Source organism: Hydra viridissima, unplaced genomic scaffold (assembly GCF_058129835.1).
Source record: "Hydra viridissima isolate aposymbiotic clone 2 unplaced genomic scaffold, HvirCarnegie_v1 scaffold_10, whole genome shotgun sequence".
NCBI lineage: Eukaryota > Metazoa > Cnidaria > Hydrozoa > Anthoathecata > Hydridae > Hydra > Hydra viridissima.
The window spans coordinates 7,326,451-7,353,039 of record NW_028324309.1 but is presented as its reverse complement, the minus strand read 5'-3'; the positions used below and the strand labels follow the sequence as shown (position 1 = coordinate 7,353,039).

General features: G+C 29.0%; 1 protein-coding gene across 1 annotated transcript; it reads left to right on the top strand.

Annotated features, from left to right (window-relative positions):
* The first annotated feature begins 319 nt into the window (after positions 1–319).
* Positions 320–22,635, top strand: LOC149882935 (uncharacterized). Its single transcript, XM_090100239.1, has 15 exons — positions 320–628; positions 2,085–2,403; positions 5,395–5,565; positions 5,998–6,132; positions 8,221–8,316; positions 8,449–8,625; positions 11,996–12,163; positions 12,581–12,675; positions 12,938–13,060; positions 18,734–18,948; positions 19,436–19,627; positions 19,835–20,955; positions 21,056–21,198; positions 21,319–21,382; positions 21,467–22,635. Exons 1-15 carry the CDS (start codon positions 594–596, stop codon positions 22,058–22,060), a joined length of 3,648 nt encoding a protein of 1,215 aa, XP_089956365.1. The 5' UTR covers positions 320–593; the 3' UTR covers positions 22,061–22,635.
* The last annotated feature ends 3,954 nt before the right edge of the window (positions 22,636–26,589 follow it).

The window sequence follows — 26,589 nt, the reverse complement described above, 5'->3', positions numbered from 1 at the left end:
TAAAATATATACAATATCTAAACTATTTTTTATAATATTTATTAAATGTTTGTTAATCAACCGCAGTTTAAAGAGTGAAAAGAGTAGGAAAGAGGAGGTGGAATAAATAACTAAGGCTTTATCTTTAAAAAATCAGTAGAAATACAAAGCTTTTTTATATTGTGAGACTAAATCACCCACTCGAGGGTTATTCAGTAACTTTTCCTAGTTGTTATCCGGTTAGGAACTACTATGAAACCGTTCTTTTCACTTTAGGGGAAAAACGTTTGCTAAAGTTCCGCCCTAATTCTAATTACCGCGCATTATAACTAAGTATGATAAACACAAATAAATACTCTTGCATACGTTTTGCATGCTGCTGCTAATTCTATCACAAACATGCAAAAAATGTTTAATACTTTTAAAGTAAAACAAAGGACTAAATAAACAAAAATAGAGCAAGATTATGGAAATAAATTTCTATATGTAAATATAAAGATGAAATTGATTATAGAAAGGTCTATTTTTATTTCAGATATTTACATTAATGCTGAAAAATTATGTACTAATTAGCAACAAGGAGATGTTTGAGGTGAAATTAGAAAGTGCCTTTGATGCTGAGAACAAAAAAGAAGCTTACAATAAAAAGGTATGTTTACTTTAATGTTTTCTTGTTAAATATAGCCAGTTATCTATAGATAAGTGTTATTAAATATATTTTAAATGCTAGAGCAATTTTTAAGAAGGAGCTTCATCTTGAATTTGTATAGCTGAACTATACTTGGTTTTTGTTTACGTTTGATAATTATTACTGTTTTTGTAATTGTGCTATTTGAGTATATGAATGTGTGTGTGTTTTTTTAAATATACTGAAACCAAGCTTTATCATGTGTACAATTTAGCTAAAATTTCTTAAGTTCCCTTATAAATAAAACTCATAAATTGATAGATTCGAAGGTTGAGAATATTTTTTTCTTAGTTAATATAGTTTTTTAAACCATTAATGACTTTCCAAAGTAATTTACACACATTTTAATTTTATTTGACAGATTTTTTTTGAAAGAAAACAGTCATTATGTTAAAATTGATCATATTTCTTTTTCATTAGAAAACAAATTATAAAAGTATTTATACTTTTTTTTATACAACTATGTATATTCTTTTGCTTGTCCCACAATTACAATATATTGGACGTTTAACTTTAATAATATAATAATAAATACTCAAAATCTTTATGCCATTAGATTTTTACTATCAATTATGTAGCATTTAATACTTAGACGTATTTTGTGTTTTAGACTTAATGTTTTTCCCAATTTTTTAGGTTTTTTTAGTCTATAGTTAATTTATATTTTAAGAATCCTCAATATTACAATTTTCTTTTGAATGGTTCTAAATTAAATTTAAAAATTTTTTTTTATGATATAAAGCCAAATATTAAATTGTTTCGATCAGCTGCAGTTTGTAAAAATAGCTTAAATGTTAGGTTTTTAATGCTTCACTAAACGAAGCATTAATAACTGACTAAATATGTTATAACTTACTTTTTTAGTTAAGTTACTTATTTTATCTAATCTAACACTTGTGATTAAAAAACTTTTTCTATATATTTCTAAAACATTTGGTTAAAAGTATAAATACCAAAGGGGGAGGGGGAGGGGGGGGGGAGAAGAGGAAGGGATTTTCTTCCATTAAAAAAAAATTAAAAAAATAAATAAAAGTAAAACACTTCAGGAAGAGATATTCTTCCTGAAAAATGATTAGAGATACTCACAAACAACACACATTTCATTTGGGTATGTATGTAAGTGTGTATATATGTGTGTGTATGTATGTGTGTGTATGTATGTGCATGTGTGTATGTGTATATGTATGTATGTATGTATGTATGTATGTATGTATGTATGTATGTATGTATGTATGTATGTATGTATGTATGTATGTATGTATGTATGTATGTATTTATGTATGTATACATATGCACAAATCAAAATGATGTGACTAAAATGATATTTTTATGGATCTTTTATGAAATATTTAAGCAAATTTAAGATACAATTTGTATATAAGAAATTTGATACTACTTCCGTTTGATATTTTATTAGAAATATGCTTGAAAGTGATTCTATCATTGATCTGGAGGAAGCTGTTGGTTCCTATCTCAATTGTCTTTCTACTAGTTTTGCTGCAGGCAGCAAACTTTATGCTAGCGTTGGAACAATAATTGAAGAAAAATTCCAGGAAATCTTCCCCAACCATGATTCTAATAAAAAAGTTGTAAAAACATGTTTTCAAACATTGCAAACATTAAATGCATTTGAAGGTTATCAAAAAGCACTGTTGGATTGTAAAGAAAAATTGTTAGAAATATTAACAGATAACCATATGAAGAAGTATGACAAAAACTGTGCTGTAGAAGATGAGGTAGATTTAACTTATTTTAGCATAGAATAAAAAAATGTTGCTTTAAATCAATTTTAAATTAGGCTTGTTTATTACTACTTTATTGTTATTATAGAAAACTTGAAATAAAAATTTTAATAAAAATGATAAAGCTTAAATTATTTTTTACTTTTAGAAATAAAAAGAAAATAGTTATAAAATTTATATCCGCTGTAATGTGAAGTAATATATAACAGTTTTGTAGATTTAATTTCTTTAAATAAATTAGCTTTAGAAAAAGAAAAAAAAAAAAAAAAAAAAAAATTTTGAGCTTGTTTGAAAAATATTTCAAACAGGTTTAAGCAATTGTCAGTTTTTTTCACTTGATTAGAAGAAGAGGTGAGGTTTGAATTTAATTTTAAAAAAGATTTTAAATCTTTAACTTTGCATGCTTTATAAATACTCAAAGCATCATTTTTAACCCTATTGTTTATTTTTATTATTATTGTTGTTATTATTGTTGTTGCTGTTGTTGTTGATATTGTTATTATTGTTATTATTGTTATTATTGTTATTATTGTTATTATTGTTATAATTGTAGTTATTATTATTATTATTATTATTATTATTATTATTATTATTATTATTATTATTATTATTATTATTATTATTATTATCATTATTATTATTATTATTATTATTATTATTATTATTATTATTATTATTATTATTATTATTATTATTATTATTATTATACAAGTTTACTGTAACTAATAAATTTGAAGTTGTATTTTTGTTATTGGTCATGAACTTGAAAATAAACATAAGTAATCTTGTTCCCAATTTTTAATTGGATTATGAAATGATATAAAATTTATTCATAGAAGGCTATTATCTTAACAGTTACCTTTAATTGAAAAGCATTTAGTATGTAGAACTTGTGAAAAACAAATAAACACTATTTTCTTACTTTCTGGAAGAAGATGGTATGAGCAGTATGTTTAAATCAGGGATGCGAGGTCCGGAGTCCGGAGTTGGAGTCCATGTAGTCACTATTTTAGCCTGGAGTCTCAGGAGTCCATAAAAATTTTAGGATTCTGGGACTCTTTTTTTGGTTATTAATATGCTTAAAAAAGACCTGATAATCTTGTCATAAAGCACTAAAATGAGCATTTTACCGGGAAACTAACCTCCTTCTTTGCCGATTTTATTTAGTTGGCCAGATTGAGTATCGGTTCGAATGTTACGCCTTGTTAAGATGCGTTACGCAGCTCCCATTTTACGTGCAAATTGTCCATTTTCCTACTCGTTCAGTAGTTTTACGTTAAACCAAACCTTTTCTCGTTTAGAATATTTAAATTATCTTTTGATATTGTTTATGCGATGTTTATTCAGAAAATATAAAGTAAAAGTATTTAACCGCAATTGTGATCTTATAGTTTTTTTGTTAGAGAAACAGTTTGTTTAATAATTTTTTTTTTGAATTAGTTATAGAAAATAAAGTGTTTTAAGTTTAAACTTTTCATCATATTTCATTTTAAGTTTTATATTTCTTAAATATAAAACTTATAATGAAACCCTTAATGTTTATTTTATATGTAACGATTTTTGTTTACTTATAGTTTGAAAAGAATTTTTTTTATCCCATTAAGAAAGTACCTATGATTAACTGTTTATTAAAGTATTTCCTCGTCATCAATTGTCTAGACCCAGGGGCGATTTCATGGGTTGTATGGAAAGGGGGTTGTTGCTCCCTCGCCTAAAAAGAGAGGGAGTTAACATTTGACTTACAGTTCAATATTTTTTATAAGACATTTGTCACATTTGAAGGACTCACCCTCCTGGTTTTACTCATAAAATTGCCCCCTGGCTAGACCTGTAGGTGATAATATGTTTGAGAATTTGTTTGTTCAAATTTTTTTCAATATGTACCAAATTTAAGAATAAATGATATTTTTGTGTAGAAGTTGTTTTTTTTTTGCATAAGTAATTCCGTTATTATTAACGTTTTAAATTTATAATAGAAAGAATGTCGATTAGAAATGATGAACTAGTTTATGAGCAGTAAACAAATATTTTATCAAAGTAAAGTTCTTTAAAAATAATTATTGATAGAATTTGTGCTTTGTTTAAGCACTGTTTAAAACTGTTAAGTAGTGTGAAACTGTAATTATAAATAAAACTTGTAACTAATTTATTAAGAAAAAAAACTGTTTTTTTAAATTTAAACCCAAAATGCTGTAAGATAATTTAATTATATACATTGGTTTTCAGTCTACTCTGCTAAAACAATGAAGTTTTTTTATTTTAATAACACTTACTGAAAAATTTCAATAAAAGCAATATGGTTTAGATAGGAAAAGCTATCGACTACACAAAAAGTAAACAACTATACAAATCGACTTTTGGATTTAAGCAGTGGTTGCGCTCGGTTTCATAAACTCACGGATCCCTTATTTTTCCTAAAAAGTAAGGGATCCGTGGTCCAAACCCACCTTTGGGCAAGTTTTGCGACATTGGTTAGGAAGGAGGAAAAAATTTCTGTTAATTGCTTTTCCGCAGTGCTCTGCAATAAGACCAAATAGACTTCATAGGGCACCTAAAATATATATATATATTATTCATAATAAAAATATTATTGGTACCCTATCACTTTTCTGGCATTTAAACATAAAAACTCCAGATAATAAAAACCCTCATTTAATTTAAGAAAGAAGAAAAAAAACTCCGGAGTCAGAGTCCAAGGAGTCCATGATTTTTGAGCTCGGAGTCCAGAGTCCCAGAGTCCCAAAAAATCAATCAAACTTTGCATCCCTGGTTTAAATTTGTAAAAAAATGTTGGGTTCATGTTAAACAAATAGGGCAATCTGATTTTTGAAATCCTAAAATTTAGTACAGTTCTGGTAACATGGTTAATCACAATCTATTATTTAAATAATTTTTAGTATTTAAATAATTTTTAGTATTTAAATATATATTTGAATTGTAATTTTGTATAAAAGTCATATAATTAAAAAAAAATTCTTTTGAAAGGAGTATGCAGATGTTGCTTTGCGTGTTGCTAAAGAATTGTATTGCTATCACCAGACAGTTGCAGAAGTTCTCAAACCACTCTTGTTTTCTGATTTCCAAGAAGACTTTCACAATCCTACTCTAACATATGAACATCAACATATATTAAGAGTTTGGACAACTGTGTCAGAGGTAAAATATAAAATGTAGAAATAATATTTCAAAATTTATACAGTTTTTGTTTGTCTTGTTGATGTCTTAAATTGAATATGGTGTTTTTTAAATTTTTATTAAATGTATTTTTTGATAATTTTTATGTTTTTAAAAAAAGGATTCAGTGATTAATGAGTCTAGATACCAAAAAACTGATGTTTATATGCATATCATGATCAATTTTTTATATGTTGTTAATTGTTCTTAGTTATTTCTTCCAATTAAAGTAATGAAAATTAACATATCTTCTCATATTCACATTTATTTTTGAGGCAAATTCTTTTTATGATTGATTACAATTGTTAGTATGAATTATGATCTGATGTTTAGTGATTGGTACAAACTGATATATTTTTACATATATACATGTTTTGAGAAATATTTTTTTTTTTGTATTTTAAATCTTGTTAGGCAAATAAACCATTGAGACAAGGTTTTGGCTTAACAAATGAAGAAATAGGCCAGATACTATCATGGCAGCATGGAGAAGATGTATCAGAGTCCTGTCGAAAGAAGCTTAATCTTAGAATAAACTCACTCATTCAGGTTCTTAACATAGGTTTTTTTTGAATTAGTTTGACTTTCATGTAATAATATATTTATCACAATATATCATACAATTGGTTTATCATGTGTGAATGCATTTGTTTGTTTGTTGCTCCATGATATATTTATTTGTGCTGTTATATGCTTTGTTGCTGGAATTGGTACTTTGGTCCTTGTCCAAAGTATAGATGCAACTTCTATGATCTGTAGACTAGCAACACAAGCCATATAAATTTTTAGATAAGATGTAAAACTTCACTTTTCAACCATCTAGACCCAGTAAAGTGCTTTGAAACATTGCAAAACTAATTTTTTTATGATATATTTTATGAACATTTTTTATAGGGCCAAAATTCTTTTTAAAAAAATGTTTAAAAATTAATGCATCCTGATGTGAAAAATCTACAGGAAAAAAAGGCAGGGTGACAATTTTCATTTTTGAGATATATTATTTTTTAAGTTTAAAACCAAGAAGATATTGAATACTTAACTGAAAGAAATGTTTTACTGGATATTGCACAAAAATACACAATTCACCAGCAATTAAAAGCTATATGGCAGTTTTAACTGTTTAAAACTGTTATTAAACTTTTGTTTTTCCATAGAATTTATTTTGAAGGTAAGAGCTAATTTTCCTAAGTATTAGTTGCAATGACTTTTGCTTTAATGTTAATTCATGTGTATTTACTTATATATAGCATTTACATATTTTTAAGACTTGTTTTAATAGTTAAATAATTTCATAAATCTAGCATTTGTCTGCCAAATTAACCTCTTGAAAAATATTTGCAAAATCAGGACTCTTAACCAAAATTAAAGTTCTGATTTTACAAAGGTTAGGTAATTTTGTATATGTCCATTAGTGTTAGGCTAAAGAATTGCGGCAGCTGATTTTGTGACTCAATGTGTTTTTCCTAGTTAGCAATGTATCCTGCTGTTTTTTTCACTGGATTGAGATATTTCTCAACTGATTTTTTATAGACCACACTGTTTTAAAAATATCTTTTAAAATAAACTTTGCTAGCTTATCTAATAGGCAAGGGTAAGAAAAGGGCTATAACTCAAAAATCATAAAATGTGACTCAGCCTTTTTTTCCTGTATGCTCTTTACATATGAAGACTATAGTGGTAAATTGGTTGAGATAACATTTTTCTAAATTTGTGAAAGTAAATTTCAAGTTTAAAATGCTCAAAAAATATTAATTATACTCCCAATTGATGTTTTTTTTTTTTTTTTTTTTATGTGTAAGAATTATAAATTTGTGTAAAATGTTTTTTTACAAGAACTGTTTTTCACTTGAAAGCTAAGTTTTATATTAATTTTAACTAGAAGAAAGACTTACAAAGTTTTTGCAAATGTAACAATTAATGATTACAATTACGTGCATTCGTAAAATTAACTGAATGCAACAATTAACAGTATCAATTAAATTGTAATATTGAAATTCCTTGGAATAATAAATTCAACTAATTTGTGACTTCAAGTAATTTGATCAAAAGGTCCATTATAGCTTATATAAATCAATTAAGTAGCTCGAAATTTCCATTAAAAACTACAAGAACTATTAATTAATTGACAGAAATTTTGTGAAATGATCATAAATTACAAATCAAATAATGATGTTTTCACTGCTAAGAAAGTTGACCGCCAGATTGAAGTTTGTGTCAATTAAAAAGTTCTGATTAATATAGTCTTTACTAACATAGTAAAAGGAAACAATTGAGTTTGAAATCAAAATCGTGAGCTATGTTAGTGTATTTTCAAAAAATAAATGTTATTTTTCATCTATTTCTTATTTGTTAAAAGTTTGCAAAATGCGCTGAAAAATCCTGGGAACTACACTGTTTTATACAAAGTACATAACAAAGTTTACAGCATTGTAGAACATACATACATACATACATACATACATACATACATACATACATACATACATACATACATACATACATACATACATACATACATACATACATACATACATACATACATACATACATGCATGCATGCATGCATGTATGTATATATGTATGTATGTTTTTATATATATATGTTTGTGTGTTTATATATATATGATTTTATTCTAGCAATATGTTGACAGATTGTTTAAACATGGTGTTTGTGAAGTTGATATTCCTGTTTCTTTTTCTATTGATTCTGAGGAATTAAATAAAGTGCTTCAGGTATCTTTTTTTATAAAAGTCCTTGATTAAGTTTTTAAAATTTTTTTTATGAACTTATTTTATTTCTTGAATAGATAATTATTTTTTTCTTGGCATTTACTATAAACAGGCTCATTGTATGTTATGATATAGGATTGCTGTAGTCCAACTGATATAATAGCAGCTTCTTCTCACAGAATACCAGCTGTGAAAGAAGAGATTGAAGTTATGTTACAAAGGGAGTTACCAAGAATAGCACTCTGTTTGAATGGTCATTATTATGATAAGGCTAATCCTGGCAAAGCTTTTGAAAATTCAACATTTAAAATGGTAATTTTTTGTTTTCAATTTTACTTTATGGTTTTTAAAATCTCCACAAATGAAAACTTAGTGGATTTATTTAAATCATTTTATGACTACAAGAAAACAGTTTACTTCTGCATTTTATATTTATAGCATGTTGATTCAAAAATATATTCTTCTAAATTTTTGACGAATTATTGAAGGTATTCTTAAATGAATTTAAACTTTTGGTAAAAAATTGTTTGAAAAATAAATTGTAATACTTTGCAGAATATTAATCTTTCACCAATAGGGACACCATAATTGTCCTGAAAAATTATTTTACTAATCTCTCACTAACCTTTTTACATCATTTTGTTGGTAAAAATAAAAATGAGTCACAAAAGAAAAATCCTGAAACAAAATATATTTTTGATTCATATTACGTAATTCACTTGTATATACATGAAGAATATAAATTAAGAACTATATGATTAAAAGTTGCTACTAAAATCATTGTAAATCAGTATAAAAACCAATAAAATTAACCTTTATAAAATAGATCAGCTACTTTATGTTTTTTTGAAACTAATATTTAGAAACATTCTTCTCATTCTTAAACAAATAAACAAATGGTTTGACTCTGGATAACATAACAGCAACCACACATTTACAAACCAATAATATATAAAACTGAAATGTCCACTTAATGAACATTTTAGTTTACTATTTGCTGGAAGATTAAAAATTTTGAACGCCTTGCTCAATTCATAGACTTGAATCGGAAATAAAAGTGGCTGCATAGTTTTAAAAAGGTTTGTGTTTGGTTAGAAAAAAGATGGCAATTATGATTTTTGCACACTAAAAAAGATCCATTATAAAATGTTACAACTTAGTGAAGATACTCCATGTTACTCCATGTTACTCCATCAAGTTGTTAAAAAACAAGCTTTTAGAACATGGTGATCATATTTTTTGCAGAAGCACTAAAGCGATTAAATCTTATTTTCTTCAAAGACATGGCCTGGTTCATCATGGATTATTTTAAGAATAAGAAAGAATAAACATCTAATAACATGATTACAGCTGCAAAAAAATCATAAAAAGACTGGTTTCCAGCAAGTCTACTTAACTTTTTCTCCTTGTTTTAAAGAGACAATAAAGATACTTTCCTATCATAAAGCAATTTGCCAAGGTTTATCAAAAATGAAATTTAAGGGGTTCAGAGATTTGACATCACAGTTACTTAATTCACCTGAGATGATTCAATTTTTTTTGTGGCAAGCAGCTTGATTTTTTACTTCAAAATAATCTCTACCCCCTAATTAATGCAACAAGCTGTGACAACATCTGGTGATGATGTCTTAAAAAATCCACTATTGATTTTTTACCCATTATTGACTTAAATCTATCATAATGATAAATACCTTTATTTTTTATAATTTTGGATCCATTCTCTTTGTTAATAGTCAATATTGGTTATAGAGTATAATAGTAATGAATTTGTTCAAAAATGCTAAGCTTCATAAAACCTTTACGAAGATATTCTGAAAAGTTTTTAAAAGAACTTTTAAAGTTTCTCTTATTCAAAGTTCTTTATACTCCAAAACCTATGGGCTTCAGCTGACTCTTATTACAGAAAAATTCAAATTTTTTATTCAAGTTTATTCTACAATAGAAGATCAGTTGTAAACTAGCTTGCACAGGCTGTATGGTTTCTAATCAGAAAGCTTACAAATTAAGAAGACCTAGAACTTCACAGTTCTTGATATCTTTTATCTTAACCAGTCAACTTTTAAAAGATATATTTTTTGAAGAAAGTTTTTCCTTTTACATGTATGAGGTGTGTTCAAAAAATACCTGGAATTTTCGTTTTTTCGAAAAAGTATTTATTTATTCGTCTAAATTAATGTTGTCTCCTTCAAAGTAGTCCCCATTAAATACTATGGACTTGTGCCAGCGTTTCTGCCAATCCTTGAAGCACTTCTCAAACTGGATCTTTGGGATAGCCTTTAGTTCACTCAGCGATGCGCTTTTAATGTCATCTATGCTTGTGAAACGACGGCCTTTTAAGTTTTTCTTCATTTTTGGGAATAAGAAAAAGTCACACGGAGCCATATCTGGTGAATATGGAGGTTGGGGCATGACCACAGTATTATTTTTGGCCAAAAAATTATGAACAAGCAACGACGAGTGAGCAGTTGCATTATCGTGGTGTAAAAGCCATGAATTGTTTTGCCATAAATCAGGGCGTTTTTTTCGGATTGCTTCATGTAAACGTCGCATAATTTCAAGGTAATACTCCTTATTAACCGTACCACCTTGTGGTAAGAACTCATGATGAACTACACCATTATAATTGAAGAAAACAGTAAGCAAAACTTTAACATTTGATTGAACTTGACATGCTTTTTTCGGTCTTGGTGAATCAGGGTGCTTCCATTGTGACGATTGTTCTTTGGTTTTGACGTCATAAACGTACACCCATGTTTCATCACCAGTTATGACCCTTTCAAGCAAACTTGGATTGTCATTGACTTCATTTAGTAGCTCCTGAGCGATGTTCATGCGATTGTTTTTTTGGTCGAAATTCAGCAGTTTTGGAATGAATTTTGCTGCCACTCGTTTCATGCCCAAAACATTTGAAAAAATGTTATGACAGGAGCCAATTGATATGCCAACTTCATCAGCAACTTCTCTTATTGTGATTTGGTGATCATTCATAACCATTTTTTCCACTTTTTTCACGTTTTCATCGATTATTGATGTGCTGGGTTGACCAGAGCGTTTGTCATCTTCAACGTCTTCGCGGCCATCTTGGAAATGCTTATACCACTCGTAAACACTTGTTTTTTTCATAGCAGACTCACCATAGGCTTTTTGTAACATTTCACACACTTTGTTACACTTTATTTCATTTTTTACGCAAAATTTAATACAAATTCTTTGACTCTTCAATTCTTCCATTTTTTAAACAAGCAAAAATCGCCAAGCTCATAAAAACACGTCGAACCTTAGCGACTACTACAGACAAAGTAAACAATGAATATAGCTGAGCTTTTTATCATACTTTAGAGGCATGTATACCAACACACACAAAAAAAAATGCTGACAATCGGACTCTTCAAACCCGGGAAATTTAAAAATTCCAGGTATTTTTTTAAAACACCTTGTAGTATTATAAGTTGCAGATAAAACTTAAGTTCAGAGTTAAAATATGATGAAAAAGGCTCAGAAATTTTTTCTTTAAACATATCTAGAAAAAACCTAACTGAATTTGTACCATCATCATCATCATCATCATCATCATCATCATCATCATCATCATCATCATCATCATCATCATCATCATCATCATCATCTTCTTTTACAACTATTTTGAATATTACTAAATATGTTCTAATATCTAATTGTTTAGCGCGCAGTTAGAGATGCTGTCTTAACAGCAATTAAGTCAGCATCAATTGAAGTTACTAAAGAACAAGTGGATGCATTTTGCCTGCATATTCTTGCTATGTCTAGTATACCGGTATCTAGTGCTGCTTCTAGAACTGCTGTTGTGATGGCTTTTGGAAAATATAATCTTGTGAGTACTTATTTTAACATAAATTCCTCAAATAGAAAAATTTAAGTTGCATTTTTACACAAATGAATGGTACGCAAGTTTGTCCACTTATCATTAAATGCATTCGATCAAAAATTCCAGCTTTTCATTTAAGCGTTATAATGTTGATTTTCAATTTCTGAAAATTGTTTTTAAAAATTAGTTGAGAAAAAAAAAATCTTTAACACAAAAACATTTTTTAAAGTGAAGTAAATGCCATTTTGAAAATTTTTTAGATTTTTAAAACAGTTCTTTGAAAGGTAAAAGTTTTAAAAAGATTTTTTTTATTATTATTGACAAACAAATCAAACAGATTTGTTGATTTCCTTAAGTTTTAGTTAGAAACTGATAGTTAAATAATTCATTCAAAATAAATTTTTATATTTCATTTTAAATTAGGTTCAAATAAAACCTTTAATAAATTTGGATGCAGAAAAAATTGTTTACATGGATGTGGAACAACATGTAATACATATTGATGTGCCATCAAAATGGTAATATTCTTTAGTATTATTCTAATTATAAAGTTGGATATTATGATATTATATTATTGTTACTCTAAAAAAATTATAAAATGTGCTTGATATATACACTTTTTTTTTTAATTAAAATTTTTCTTTTACATTTTAGCAGCATCAAATAATTGTATGAAATACTTTTCTACGAAAAGTACTTCATTATATTAATTTTGTTTATAGGTAACTATTTTTTTTTTTTTAACTACAAAAAGGTTTTTTTTTGTATTTACAAATTTAGGTGTATCGTTGAAGACAGCTCTTTATTTAAACCACTCTGTAGAGATAGTGCATCAGAAGCAATAGCTACAGTGCATGTTTCCTATCATGTGATTGTAAATGTGGAAAATTACCTCAAAAAAAGGTACAAAGATTAAAATAAAAATAAACCAAGATTAAGACTCAGAAAAGATTTTAAAATTAATGCTGTTTAAAAAATATTTTTATTGTTTAAATAATAATGAAAATGATAATTAAAATGGAAAATTATTGAGCAAATTGTATGTGTGTGTGCGTGTATATATATATATATATATATATATATATATACACTACCGTGCAAAAGTCTCCGCTCATTTGTAATATTTCAATAAAGTAACAAAAGTTTGCAAGAAAATTGCGTTTATTTTTAATTGTTTATTAAACAATGAATTAGACAGTAAATACAATACATTTTAGGATGATTTTAAATATATAAAATCAAGAAAATGTTAATATGCAAAGTTGTAAATGTTAAATTTTATTTTCATCAATATGAGACCCCTTGGAGCGTATAACAGCAGCACATAATCTTGGCATTCGGGCTAATAATTTATTCATGGTTTCCGCTGTTATCTCATTCCAAGCTTTTTGCAAACGTTCCCATAGCATTTGCTGATTAATAAAAGATGTTTCACCTGCTTCTCTGATCTTCCAATCCAGTTCATCCCACAACTTTTCGATGGGTGATAGATCTGGTGATTGAGGAGGCCAAGTCATAATTTTGCAAACTTTTCCCCTTTCTTTTAGTTTCAAATAATTTTTGCATAATCCAGATGCATGTTTTGGATCGTTGTCCTGCTGCATGATGAATCCTTTCCCAATTATACGAATAGCAGATGGAATCGCGTGCTTAACCAAAATATTATGGTACATGTGTTTATCCATGGTAGATGTGATTTTAACTAAATCTCCAGTTAACCCATTGCCAAAACATCCCCAAAGCATAATATTACCACCTCCATGTTTTACAGTACTTTGTATACATTGAGGAAGCACTCTTTCATTAGGTAAACGCCTAACATGCACGCGAGTCGGGTACCAAAAAGTTCGAACCTACTCTCGTCTGTCCATAGAACTTTCTTCCAATCTTCTAATCCCCAATTTTTATGCATTTTTGCCCATTCCAATCTTTTCTTCTTATTTACTGCCCTCAACAAAGGTTTACGTGCAGCAATGCATCCAATTAAGTTGACTGATCTTAGTCTTCTTTTTACAGTATCAGTTGATACTGGCTTTACCCTTGTTTTGTTGAGTTCTGCTGTTAAAATTGTGGCTGGAATTTTTCTATTTCTTTTGCTGGACACAACAATAAACGTATCTTCTTGCCGTGATGTAACTCTTGGTCTTCCAGAACGTGATCTGTCACTGTTGGAACCAATATCATGCAATCGTTGTAGAGCATATCTCACACCTGATTCGGATATTTTTAACCTGGAAGCAATTTTTCTATATGAATAACCTTCTTCACGTAAAATACATATTTTGCCACGAAGTTCTTCACAATATTCTTTCTTTACTTTCACCATTTCTCAAATTCTTTATTAAATTCAAGACATTAAATGCGCACACTAATGCCATTTTCAAGTATAAATATAAACATAAGTCTATTAAAAGCAACCAATTAAAATTACTGAAAACATCCTTACCATGCCGGAAAGTATCATGCTACTGTCAAACCTAAGCTTACAAAAAATATTTTGGTTAAAACTTTTGTGCAGTTTTAAATTTAATAAAGAATACTGAAGAACTTTATATGTATTTTACGTGAAAAAGGTTATTCATATAGAAAAATTTCTGCCATGTTTTTAGCAGCAGAACTCAACAAAACAAAGGTAAACAAAATTATTTGAAACAAAAAGAAAAGGAAAAAGTATGCAAAATTATGATTTGGCCTCATCAACTTTTTATATTAACATTTTTTTCTTTTTATATATTTAAAATCATCCTAAAATGTATTGCATTTACTGTTCCTTGCAAATATTACACATGAGCGGAGACTTTTGCACGGTAGTGTATATATATATATATATATATATGCACACACATATATATAATGCCCATTTTACAACATAATATATATCCAACAGCAATCACAATTAGTTTTAATATAATATCCAACAGCAATCACAATTAGTTTTAATTTCATTTTAGTTATTAATTTATGATTCCAATTTAAGTTACTTATTTAATAGTTTAAAAAAGTAAACAATTCTTTCATTAAAATGAAAAAAATGGCACCAAATAGACATGAACAAAAAAGGGTTGGTTAATTTGTTAGCTGGCTCTTACTAAGAGACACTTTTTACACCAACTATAGCAATAGCCATATTTTACATTACTATGGCTATTGCTATAGTTGGTGGCAAACAAATTCATCATCAAATTACTGAAGTTTATCACTATAAAAGCAGTAAAAGTATTATCAACGAGAATTTCTTTTTCTATAAAATTTCATAACTTTTTTTTTAACTTCATACAGTTCCCTTTCCTTTATCTTTCTCTTAGAGGCTTGTTTGGTTTCAAAAAAAAAAACTTTTTTTCTTTTTTTGTGACCTTAGAGGTTTTTTTCAGAAACTTTGACAAAAATAAAGTTTATTTCTAAAGGGGGAAAAAACTTCTCAAAAATAAAAGTTTATAATAATTAATGAAAAAGCTGAGCATCCAAATGAGCTTACTGAGTTGGCAAGATGAAGCCTTAGGTCAAACTTTTTTGAGTAAAGTTTAAAAAGTTATTTCTTTTTAAATTTAAACACTTTGGTTAAAGTTAAATATAATTTAACAATATCATTTTAGAGAAATAAACATGTTTGTTGAAGGTGACTACAGAATAACTTTAAAAATATCATTTTAGACGGATAAAGTTGTACTCTACACTTTGAGTTAACTTTTGAAGCAAAAGACTGTGGATACATAAAAACCCTTAGCTGATTATTAGTTTGGAGTGTATTCAACTCAGATGTGCGAAATTATCTTTTAAAACTTCGAACAAGTTTATGAAATTTTCGAATGAATTCAAATTTTAATTTATAATAGTCTATAAATTGTGACTTTAAAACTCAAAAATATTTAGTAACAAACAGCAAATTCAAAATACAAACTTGTACAAAAAACAAAAACAAAAAATGAATTGCGTGACTAATTTAAATGACTTGCTTTTCTTGGACTATAATTAAAGTAAGAGAAAGACAAAAACAAAAATGATACAGAGGATTAAAGGAAACAGAATACATAATTACAGATAGAGTTACAAATAGCAAGTAAACAATTTCAGTGTTTTACACAGCTGAGCTGAGTAGTGAGCTGACAAAGACTTTCTAACCTTCTAGCTTTTTTGGCCCAAAGGTCTGTTACCTTCACTGTAGATTGCTTGGCAGACTTTTCTTAAATTTTTCGTTTCTTGGCATTTGCTTGATTTTCTTCACATTGTTTTGACTCTTTGGGATGATTGCTTCTTAAATGGACAAACAATGGAGTCGTTGTTCCAGTTCCAAGTTATCTTAGTTTTACAAATAGTACAAATACCAAAGATGTTTTTGTCTACCTTTCTATGTTCAAAATATTCTCATACTTTACTGCACGTATTTGTCCTCCATTTTGCAAGAATAAAAGAGATTACATTTATACTTTAAAAGGATTTTTTAATAACCAAGGTTCGAAATTTGAAATTTAATAACCATGGTTTGAAGTTCGAAAAGTTTGAAATGACAAAAAATTGTTTTAATTTTACACACTCATAATAAAACACAATAGGAGTATCGCATGGCTATGACATGAAAAATTTCATAGTCAAAATGAGGCACAATCAATTAAGCTAGTAAATAAATTCAAGAATTTCTAATTGTTTAAAATCTGGCCTATGCTTATATTTATTAATTGTTCTAATCTAGTTTTACCTGTATACTTCAACTAGAGTGTTAGGTAAAATTAGATTAGAACAATTAAGAAATGTATTTTGCAAAAAAATATTTATTTTTTTTATACAAGAGGACAAGAAATAATGGAGGCTCACTTTTTTAACATTTTTCAAAAGAAAAAGACATCAGTGAAAACAAATCAAAAAATTAAAAGTTTTATATATCCAGAAACTCCTCACAGAAAGTGTTCAAAATGTCCACCTTTAGATTTGGTCTTTGTGAGTAGGAGCAGACTCTTGCTGAAAGATCCAGTGGTTATCGCCAAATTGCTTTTGAGTCCAAGGAAGGATCCACTCTTCTAATTCAACTTGTCTTGCCTATTCAAGGGGCACTTGAGACCAAACCATATCTTTTTGAGGGTTGTCAGTTTACTGAATTGTGAACAGTTTTCATCTGAAAAAAGGATTTGTTCCCAATTGTCCCCTGCAGCTCTATTTAAGAGCATCTGACATCTTTCCTTCCTTAAAGTTTTGTTAGCATTCATCAGCAGCTGTATTTTATGTATTTTTTAAGGCTTTAATCTAAAATCTTCCTTATCAATCAATTGTACTGTTTTGCAATTTTGAGATGTCATGAGCAATCTTTCTCATTGATCTCTTCAGATTCCATGGAACTCTCTTTTTAATGATTTTCAGTACATGAGATATACTTATAAATAGAACCCACCACCACTTTTTAACTTTTATGCAATGATATGCACTGATCATGGGTCCACCCATTCCAGAATTGTAGGTAGCAAAATTTTTGGCTGCACTACATTTTCTTTTGATTTTGAAGTTCTACACCACCGCTTTACTTGGGTCAGCAGTTCAATGTCATCATAATTGAAAAACATATAACAAACACTATTGTCATGCCACTTCATGCACAAATTTCATTTGTTTTGTCATATCTGTAGTCATAAGTGCCGATAAACATCAAATGCATAAAAATATCCAGTTGAACTAATTATCATCCAATTTTTGTATCCAAATCTCATAGGTTTACCTCTGATTAATTGTTTTGGTGAATTATGGCCGAAATATTTAACCATGGGTTCATCTATAGATATATCATTATGAAAACATCCCCAGTGACAAAATTTTTCTATCAACTTGTCTGCTAGAGTCTTATTTTTTAATTTTTGCATTATTGGCTAAATGAAGAAACTTCTTTATCTATAAGTACCTGTCCCTGCTCATGGTATTAAAACTTTAAAAAACTCCTAAGCCCTCATCTAGTGATGAGAGCTTAGGAGTTTTAGTGTAATCATTCCTGCAGTATAATCATTCTGCATTAATTTATGCCCAGTCAAATGTAAAGTTGTAAAGAAAGTTTGCATTTCTTTGTTGGTCTATTTAAAAGGAGTGATTATATTTTTTGCTGTGCATACATAATTCATTGATCACAAATGTATGTGATAATTTCACTCAAAAAAAATTTTTCAAAAATTTGTCTCAATGACAAATTGTTAAGAGCTTCCTAAAAGTCTAGATTCTTGGAATTTTATGTGGAACCAGTACTAAATAACTTTGTGAATAGAAAAGTAAATTGAATCAAATTGATTTTTTTCTCAATAAGTTTTCAGGATATATACTTTGCATATACTTTTATAATGACTATATGTGTTTTGTTTTGTTTTTTTTTTCTTTTTTTTTTGGGGGGGGGGGTTCATTTTTTTTATGATGTTAAAATCTATAACAGGAACTAATAAAAAAAATTAACCCTTTAAACCTTAACTTGTTAATGTAATCAACTGGTGCAAGTGTTGTAAAAATTTCTGGTACTGCTTTTTTTAAATAGTTTTAGTTGAATGATTTCAATTAAGCATTTTCAGTTTAAAAAAATATTACTTTATTCTTTTCAACACTATTATTTTGCAGGATTGAACCAATACCTGTTGCACAAATACGTCAATGCATTCTTAGACAATTACCTTCAAACCAAGTGAAAAAAGATGCTGTTCCTCTTTCAAAGAGCATTAAAATCCAACTTACAAAAGCAACTTCTAAATTCTTCCAAATTAAGTCACTTTTAAAGGTTGAGGGAGAGCAATATAGGAATGAAGAAGAACAAGACAGTATTGAAATATATCCAGGTGAATACTCTAGTGAATTAGTGCTAGCTAGATTTAGCTTGTTATTTTCTTTTAAGAGTTATTAACTTCAATTTCATTTTTTTCTATCATAATGTGAAGTGTAAGAAATTTATGTGTAACTTATAAAAGATTTTTTATTCAAGTATAATTTTTATTGTGATGTAAATAAAATTATTTAGATTTTTTAAACTTTTTAAGGTAATTACGTTTTTTTTTTTTTGTTTTTTTTTTTTTGTTTTTTATCAAACATCTAAATTTAAAATTTTTTAGGCAAACTTTTCTCTACTTTTTTGCAATATGAAGATTGTTTAAGCTGATAAATTTTCATTTTAAAAATGTTAAAAAGAATATCAACATCTCTAACAATGCAAAATAATTTTAAAAATAAAAACAAATGTTTTTCACATTGTACCTTCTTTGTAATGCCAAAAATTTTTAAGATATTTTGAATAATTATAAATATTTTTAAGATAATTATAAACTTTAGAAAATATTGAAAGTTTATCAGAGTCTCAAGATGATGAACATCCCATTCCTCCTCCACGCCTTAAGCGAAAAGCCAAAAAATCAAAAAAAGCAAAGGAAAAAGAAAGAAAGGCTCAAGAAGAAAAAAAGGATGATTTAGCATGGTTTTCAACTTCAACAAAGTTTAATGTTCCTCCTTTGCCAACTTTAACAGGTTCCTTTTTTTGAGTTCTGTAGGATCTGTATTGTAAAAAATTTACCCATGTTTAAATCATTTTGCGGTACTGACTTCAGAAAATGTTTTTGCATCTTATGTGCATAGGACTTTTTAGTAGTATTTGTTTCCTTGAATGTCCCTTAAGATTTTAACAAAGAATCCCAAATAATCATATAAAATATGTTCATTTTGTTATTAATTTAGACAGTAAAGACCTTTCCCCTTCTGTTGCTTCGTTCGAAGAATTGCAAGGTGTTATCAACTTTTTATCAGGATCAAGTTCTAGTAGCTTAGCGATTAATGAGAAATGTGATAAACTTCGGCATTCTGTGCATATTCTTAAACGTACTATAAGCTCCACAAGTCTACAGAATGAACATAAAACAAACAAAGTTATTCCTGAAGGTAAAAAAAAGTTAACACATAAAAGGTCGGCAAGTTTTTCTGGTGCTGATTTAAAAGAAGTGGAAATACAAAAGGTTGAGCAGGAAACTTTAAAGACACCAAGTGTTGATGATATTCAGTACATTAGAAAATCGTTTGTTGCAGCTGATGTAGCATCTAGTAGTTATAGTGAAGTATTGCCTGGTGTTCCGAAAACGGAGCGTACGCCTGGTGATGGTATGGACCAAAGACTAGATAAAAATACTTGTTCTTCGACTGCAAAATTTATTCCAAGTGATAATTCTTCAACAAATATGTTGAGTTCAGCTCAACAAGATCTGAACACTTCTACTGTTTCATCTCAATTGCATACAAATTGTAAATCAAATATTCAAGATAACCATGAAAATGAAAATGAAAGTGCTCATGAGTATAAAAACCTTTCTATGCAGATTGAGTCAACAAGTCCTTTACCAGATTGGTTTGATCAAGATCCCTCAACTGGTTCTCTTACACAGGAAGGAATCAGTAATGACACGATGAACTTATTACCTGCAAAAGAAATTGCTCCTTTTGTTAGTACCTCAAACATTAATAATATAATGAATATGGATGAATACGATAAAATTGATATATTTAACTTAAAAATAGGGGAGCGAGTCCCTAAAACAATTTTTCCGACAACTGCTGCATCAAGAACAGAAGTTGAGAGAGAAAACACTAGGTATTCTGTAAGCTGTAACCAACCTGAAGAGATTCGTGAAAATCGAACTTATGCGACTTCAGATGGAGTTTCAGCAACATTTTTGCAAAATGAATCCATTTTTTCTGGAACGTTGCAGAATTATCAGCCTTTTAATTCTAATACCTCTTGGCCTATCGGGTTGCAAAGCTCCAGTCTAAGTACATTGTGGTCCGATGCTACTTTAGAAAAAGAGAAGGTTATTTTTATAATATTTTTTTTTTTTGTGCGAAAAGTTTGGAATTCAAAATTATTGCTTTCTTAGTTTTAATTTAAATGTCTGCACTTTTTTTATATAGCCAGTTGTCACAAGTGAACGCATTGCTACAGAAAAATCATTCGAAAATCAATTTACGCTCGATAAGCAACAAGACTTTCAAAAACTCCTTGAAGGTTCAAGATTTTTTGCAGATTACCAAACGAGTGAGAGTTGGAAAGATAGGTCTTTTTTTTTTTTCCTTCTTCTTCTCCCTCAGTAAATTTTTGTAAGTGTCATTAGTTTATAAACTTAAAGCAGTTTTTTTTCTTCAATGTCACTTTTTAATAAATGCTGGGTCTTTAGGCCAGTAAGTTCGGCATCTTTGGTATCGCCTAGACAAGATCTGCCACAGCAAAAGTTTTATGAGGTTTGTTGCTAGTTTTTTTATCACTAGACTTTTCAATTCTTATCTTATTAATTAATTAACGAGAATAATTGGCATTTTATAAAGCCTTCTGCTGATCCTTGGCCGTTGCAAAATGAGATCAAGAACTTTGCACCGTTTCATACTAACAACACGCAATATATTCAAAGTCGTAGTATTGAATCTTTGCAGTTGCCTCCTAATCCTACCGGACCGTATATGCGCCAAAATAGAGAGCAACTTCTTGCTAAACAACAAATACTAGAGCAGTATGCACGTCAACAAAAGCGTCAGCAGCTTCAACAACAACAAGCATCCTCTCTTAATCAATACCAATCTGTTCAAAAAAAACTTTTTTTGCAGCAGCAGATACAGCAGCAACAACAGCACCATAGTTCTAATAGTCGCAATATTGATCGTGTTACTTCTCTTCCTCCTCCTGGATTGAATGAGCGCTTTTATGTTAATTCTGCTCCAAGATACGATCATGATAGACTTGCCCTTCAACGAGTCATGGGTCAGCAAAAGAATAGTTTTAATTTAGGTTCGCATCAATCTCGTTCGGTCAGCGACATTCGAATGGAGAACAACATGGGGTTTGTTCCAAACTTTAATGGCGGTCTTGGAGAATGGAGATTACAAATTAACGAACAGTTAGATGAGAACTCCATCAGGTACTGATAAACCAGTGAGTTTACGAAATGATCACGATAAAATGAAAGTATATATGGTTTTGTTCTTTTCAAATCCGTGTTGCATTATTGAGTCAATGAAAGTGCTGAAAGTTTAGGAGTTTTTTTGTTGTTTTTTGCTGTTGTTTTTTGTTGTTGTTGTCTTAGTGTCCGTGAGATTTGTCTTCATGTAGTGATTCTTGCTTAAAGCGCATTTTTAATGTTAATTTTAAGACTTTTATCTTTGCAATATTTTAAAATTTTCCATGGTCATCGATATAAGACACGAAGACATGGAAAAATAAACGAACCTAGACATAAGACAAAAGATATGGACAGGTTATGGACATGTAAAACAAAGATAGCAACTTTGTTTTTACTTCGTCGGTTTCTTTAAATGAGACTTCCTTATGCTGAAATTGAATTTTTTATTTTATAAAAGTAAAGTTTAGTTGTAAAAGAATTATTTTTAAAATTTGTGACGTCACATTTTTATAAACTGACTTTAATAACTGAGCTCTACTATACTGCAGTAGACTTTCTATATAAAGAACCTTGAAGGAAAATGAAAACTGATTCGTTACATAGAATTTTTTTTTTATATAGAAAGTTATGTAAAAGAGTTTAGTACTTTATATCCATATGTTCGTTATATCGCAGCAGTAGTCCTTCGCAACAAAAGGATTGAGAAAAATACCAAAGCAAATGGATTTAATATCAAATCGAATTTAAGCTATCCACAGGGAACACATCAAAATTTATAAAAACATTATAGTGCATAACCTACTATTTTGATTTCATTACAAAAAAAATATTGATTTAGATAAAGTATAGCATACGCATTTATTCTATTCAAGATAGACATTGACACTGCTATATAAGAGAAAAAATTGCAAAAAGAAAATATATACTATTTTCAACTCCAAAACTAAAGACATCTTTAAAAGTATATCATCAAAAGCACACAGATCAGTAATTAATGGTATACGTAGTGAGAGCATTAGCCTTTGATTCAGTGATTTTAGTTGCATCAAACCATAATTTAATGAGTTTTGATGCGTGTATCGAATCATTGTCCTGCTGGAAAACCGTAAAAGGTGTCATTTAAACTCTCCAGAATGGAATTTATATATGTATTTACCTCCTATCATACCCTCTATGCGATAGAGTGGTCTCAATCCATTGACCCTTCCAACTGTAATATTCACCTCTACTGTTTTACTGTCCGATTTCTGCGAGTCTTTGAGATCTCCAAACTCAGAAAATATAAAAGAGGTTCAGATCTTAATCCAATTGAACACCTCTTTGGGTTGAAATATTTGAGATAAAAATATTAGCAACCTAAACAACCTTAGGTCTGTCATCGAAAGAGAACGGAATAATATCCTGACTGAATTTGCCAAAAGGTCGGTCAGTTCTGTTCCACAACAATCTCAAACAGTTCGGCAAGTGAAAGGAAGTGCAACAAAATATTAAACATTTGACGTTTCTAATTTTTTTTGATTTTTTTCTTTTTAAGTTAAACTGATCATTTAATGTACATAAATTGACTTAACACTTTTTGCAATTATGAGGCGATTGCACTTATTGGACGTCATAGTCATTAAGACAGTGATATAGTATGTTTGGTAGTTAAATGTATTTTAAACAGAATATATAGAACTTGATAGTAAATTTAAAAATTAGAAAAAAACAAAATTAACGAGTGGACGAAATCTTTTTTTACTGCTTGTATGCCCTTTACAGCTTTAGGATTCTTATTTCTTTTTTAAGCCTATTACTGTCATATCATTAATGTGTAAGTTATCTGTTTTTATTATGGACATTTCGTTTCTCTTTATCATAATTAGGCGTTTATATTATTTTTAAAATGCCTGTAACCAAAGTTTCCTTAACGTGTTTGGAGTTTTTTTTCAAATTTCACTTTATTGTTGCAGCTCATACAATTCGGAAGATAAAAAATTACGAAACTTTACTTAATTATTATTTAAACAAATTTATAAAAAAAAGCAAGAGCATGTATAAAATCGTCAGCAAAGTCACAATAATGATGTTTGTTTTGGATGTTTTTTCTTTTTCCCTTTTACACGTGCGTAAGTGTAAAAATTGCAACTCTTCTATGTATTTATGGTACAAGGTGGCCACTTCTACAGTTGCAACTTAGACGATTCAAAAAAACGTCAAAATATTTTTAATGTTATAAGAATTCTTACGGCTAATCCATGCGTGAGAATTCAGTATAGCTACAGTAGAATCTCTCTAATTCGAATTTAACGGGGAAAAAAAAAGTTCGAATTAGAGAGATTTTCAAATTATAGAAAGTTGACTTTTTTTCAAATATTCTGGTCAAAGTAACGAATAGAAATGAAAAAAAAAACAAACAAATAGTGATTCTTAGGCCTAAATGCAATATATATTATGTGATTTAAACATTTACATTTTCAAAAAAAATTGTAGATTGTCTTTTTGAGGCTTTTAAATCCATTTCAATGTCACGATTTATGTTTTTAAGAGCCTTCGCCAAATCATCTCCAAAGTTAGAATAAACACTGTAATTCTCGACTACAGTGACAGCATGCATCGCTTCATTCAGACTTGGTTTTGTAGCATTGTCAGAAACACCAACGCACTCATCATCGGATTCCTCTTCAGTTTCAATAGCATCATGCTCAGAAACCTCTGCAATGATGTCCTCATCTGATGATTTGTTGGCAATGCAAACTTCGAAATCTATGTCTACTAACTCGTCGGCCGTGAGGTTAAAATCTGCATCGAATTTTGTTTTTAACAATTCGAGATCATCTCTTAAGTTTTCCATTACAGTCTCGTCTACATCTAAGCCACAGAAAGGGTCGTTATCATCATTTACATGCTTTTCAACTGCTAATGATATTCCTGATTTTTTGAAACAATTTATGAAGGTTTGATCTGGAATGGAATTCCATGCTTTTGTTAGCATTAACATTGCAGTTAAGATAGAAAACTTAAGCATCTTTTCTCTTTTTCTAAGACAACAATTTGCTTTTTCACTGCAAGTGAGCGATATTTGGCTTTAAGAGATCGGATAACTCCTTGATCCATAGGTTGGGTGATCGAAGTTGTATTCGGTGGAAGAAAGATAGGCTCCACCCAATCAAGTTTCTGCACGTTAGGATGGGTAGAATAATTATCTATAATTAAAGCAATTTTTCTTTTCTGAAAACTAAACTTTAGGTCAATTTCTTTAACCCACTCCTCAAATAATTCTGCCGACATCCAACTTTTTGGTTGGGCCCGATAGCGACAAGGAATATTTTTCACACCTTTAAAACATCTAGGAGACTTCGATTTTCCAATTACAAACATTGAAAGTCTTTCTCCTTTAATATTACCTGCGGCCATCCCAGTCAGGCGAACTTTACTATGCTTGCCTCCTATGCACTTTTCATTTTTTATTTGTAAAGTTTTGTCAGGCAAACATTGGTAGAAAAGACCGAATTCATCGGCATTAACAATATCTTCAAGTGGGTATCGAGAGAGAAATGTTGGCAGTGTGGTTTCGAGCCATGGAGCGATCATCTGATCGTTAACAGACTTTGCCTCTCCAGAAATGGTTTTGAAAGATATACCATATCTACAAAAAAAAAAAAAATTATAATTGCTTTAACGTAACTAATAGGTGTGATACGTACCTTTGAATTTAACTTTGACGTCTTTGCAAGTTTCCAGAATGTCTAATTCTGGAAAATATTTACTTTATTTTTTCAAAGCAATTAAAGAAAAAGCTGAAGAATAATCATTTATTTTAAAGTCATTAATCATACAAATTGGAGAGAATAAAATAAGAAATTAATTTACTTTTTCTTAAATTTGTCTAGCCATCCACCCGAAGCTTGAAAATTTTTGAAGCTTAACTCTTTCGCAAAATATAAAACTTTTTCTTTTACCAGCAAACCACTGATTGGGACATTATCAGCTCTCATTCGTTTGAACCATTTAAATACAGCTTTGTTGACTTAATAATACGTAACAACTTTCACCCGTTTAGCCAAATTTCCTTGACGAAAAGCTTTTTTCAGGTTGAAAGAGTGTTTGGTGGAATATCAAAGATTTTCGAAACCTCTTTATTTGTTTTTCCTTTCTCCAATTCCAGTAGAGCTTCGTATTTCAGCTTTAAATTGTTTTCTTTATGCAGTCTTCTTGATGCCATGATTTTTTTAAAACAGAAGAAAATAATTCACGCTAATTGTTTAACAAAAAATCAAAGGATTTGAAATTTGAAAAAAGAGTTCGATGGTTAACGAGCTTTTTAAACGTTAAAAATTTAAAAAGTTCGATTTACAGAGAGAATTTTACCGACAGGTCTGAAAAATCCATTCGAATTATAGAGGTTTTCGAATTATAGAGATTCGAATTGTAGAAAGTTAAACAAGAAAGTTTCTTAAGCGCATTTCACGGTGACTTTACATTTAGTCGAATTATAGAGGTTTTCGAATTAAGGAGATTCGAATTAGAGAGATTGTACTGTATTACTATTTTTATCATTATTTCGAAAACCTA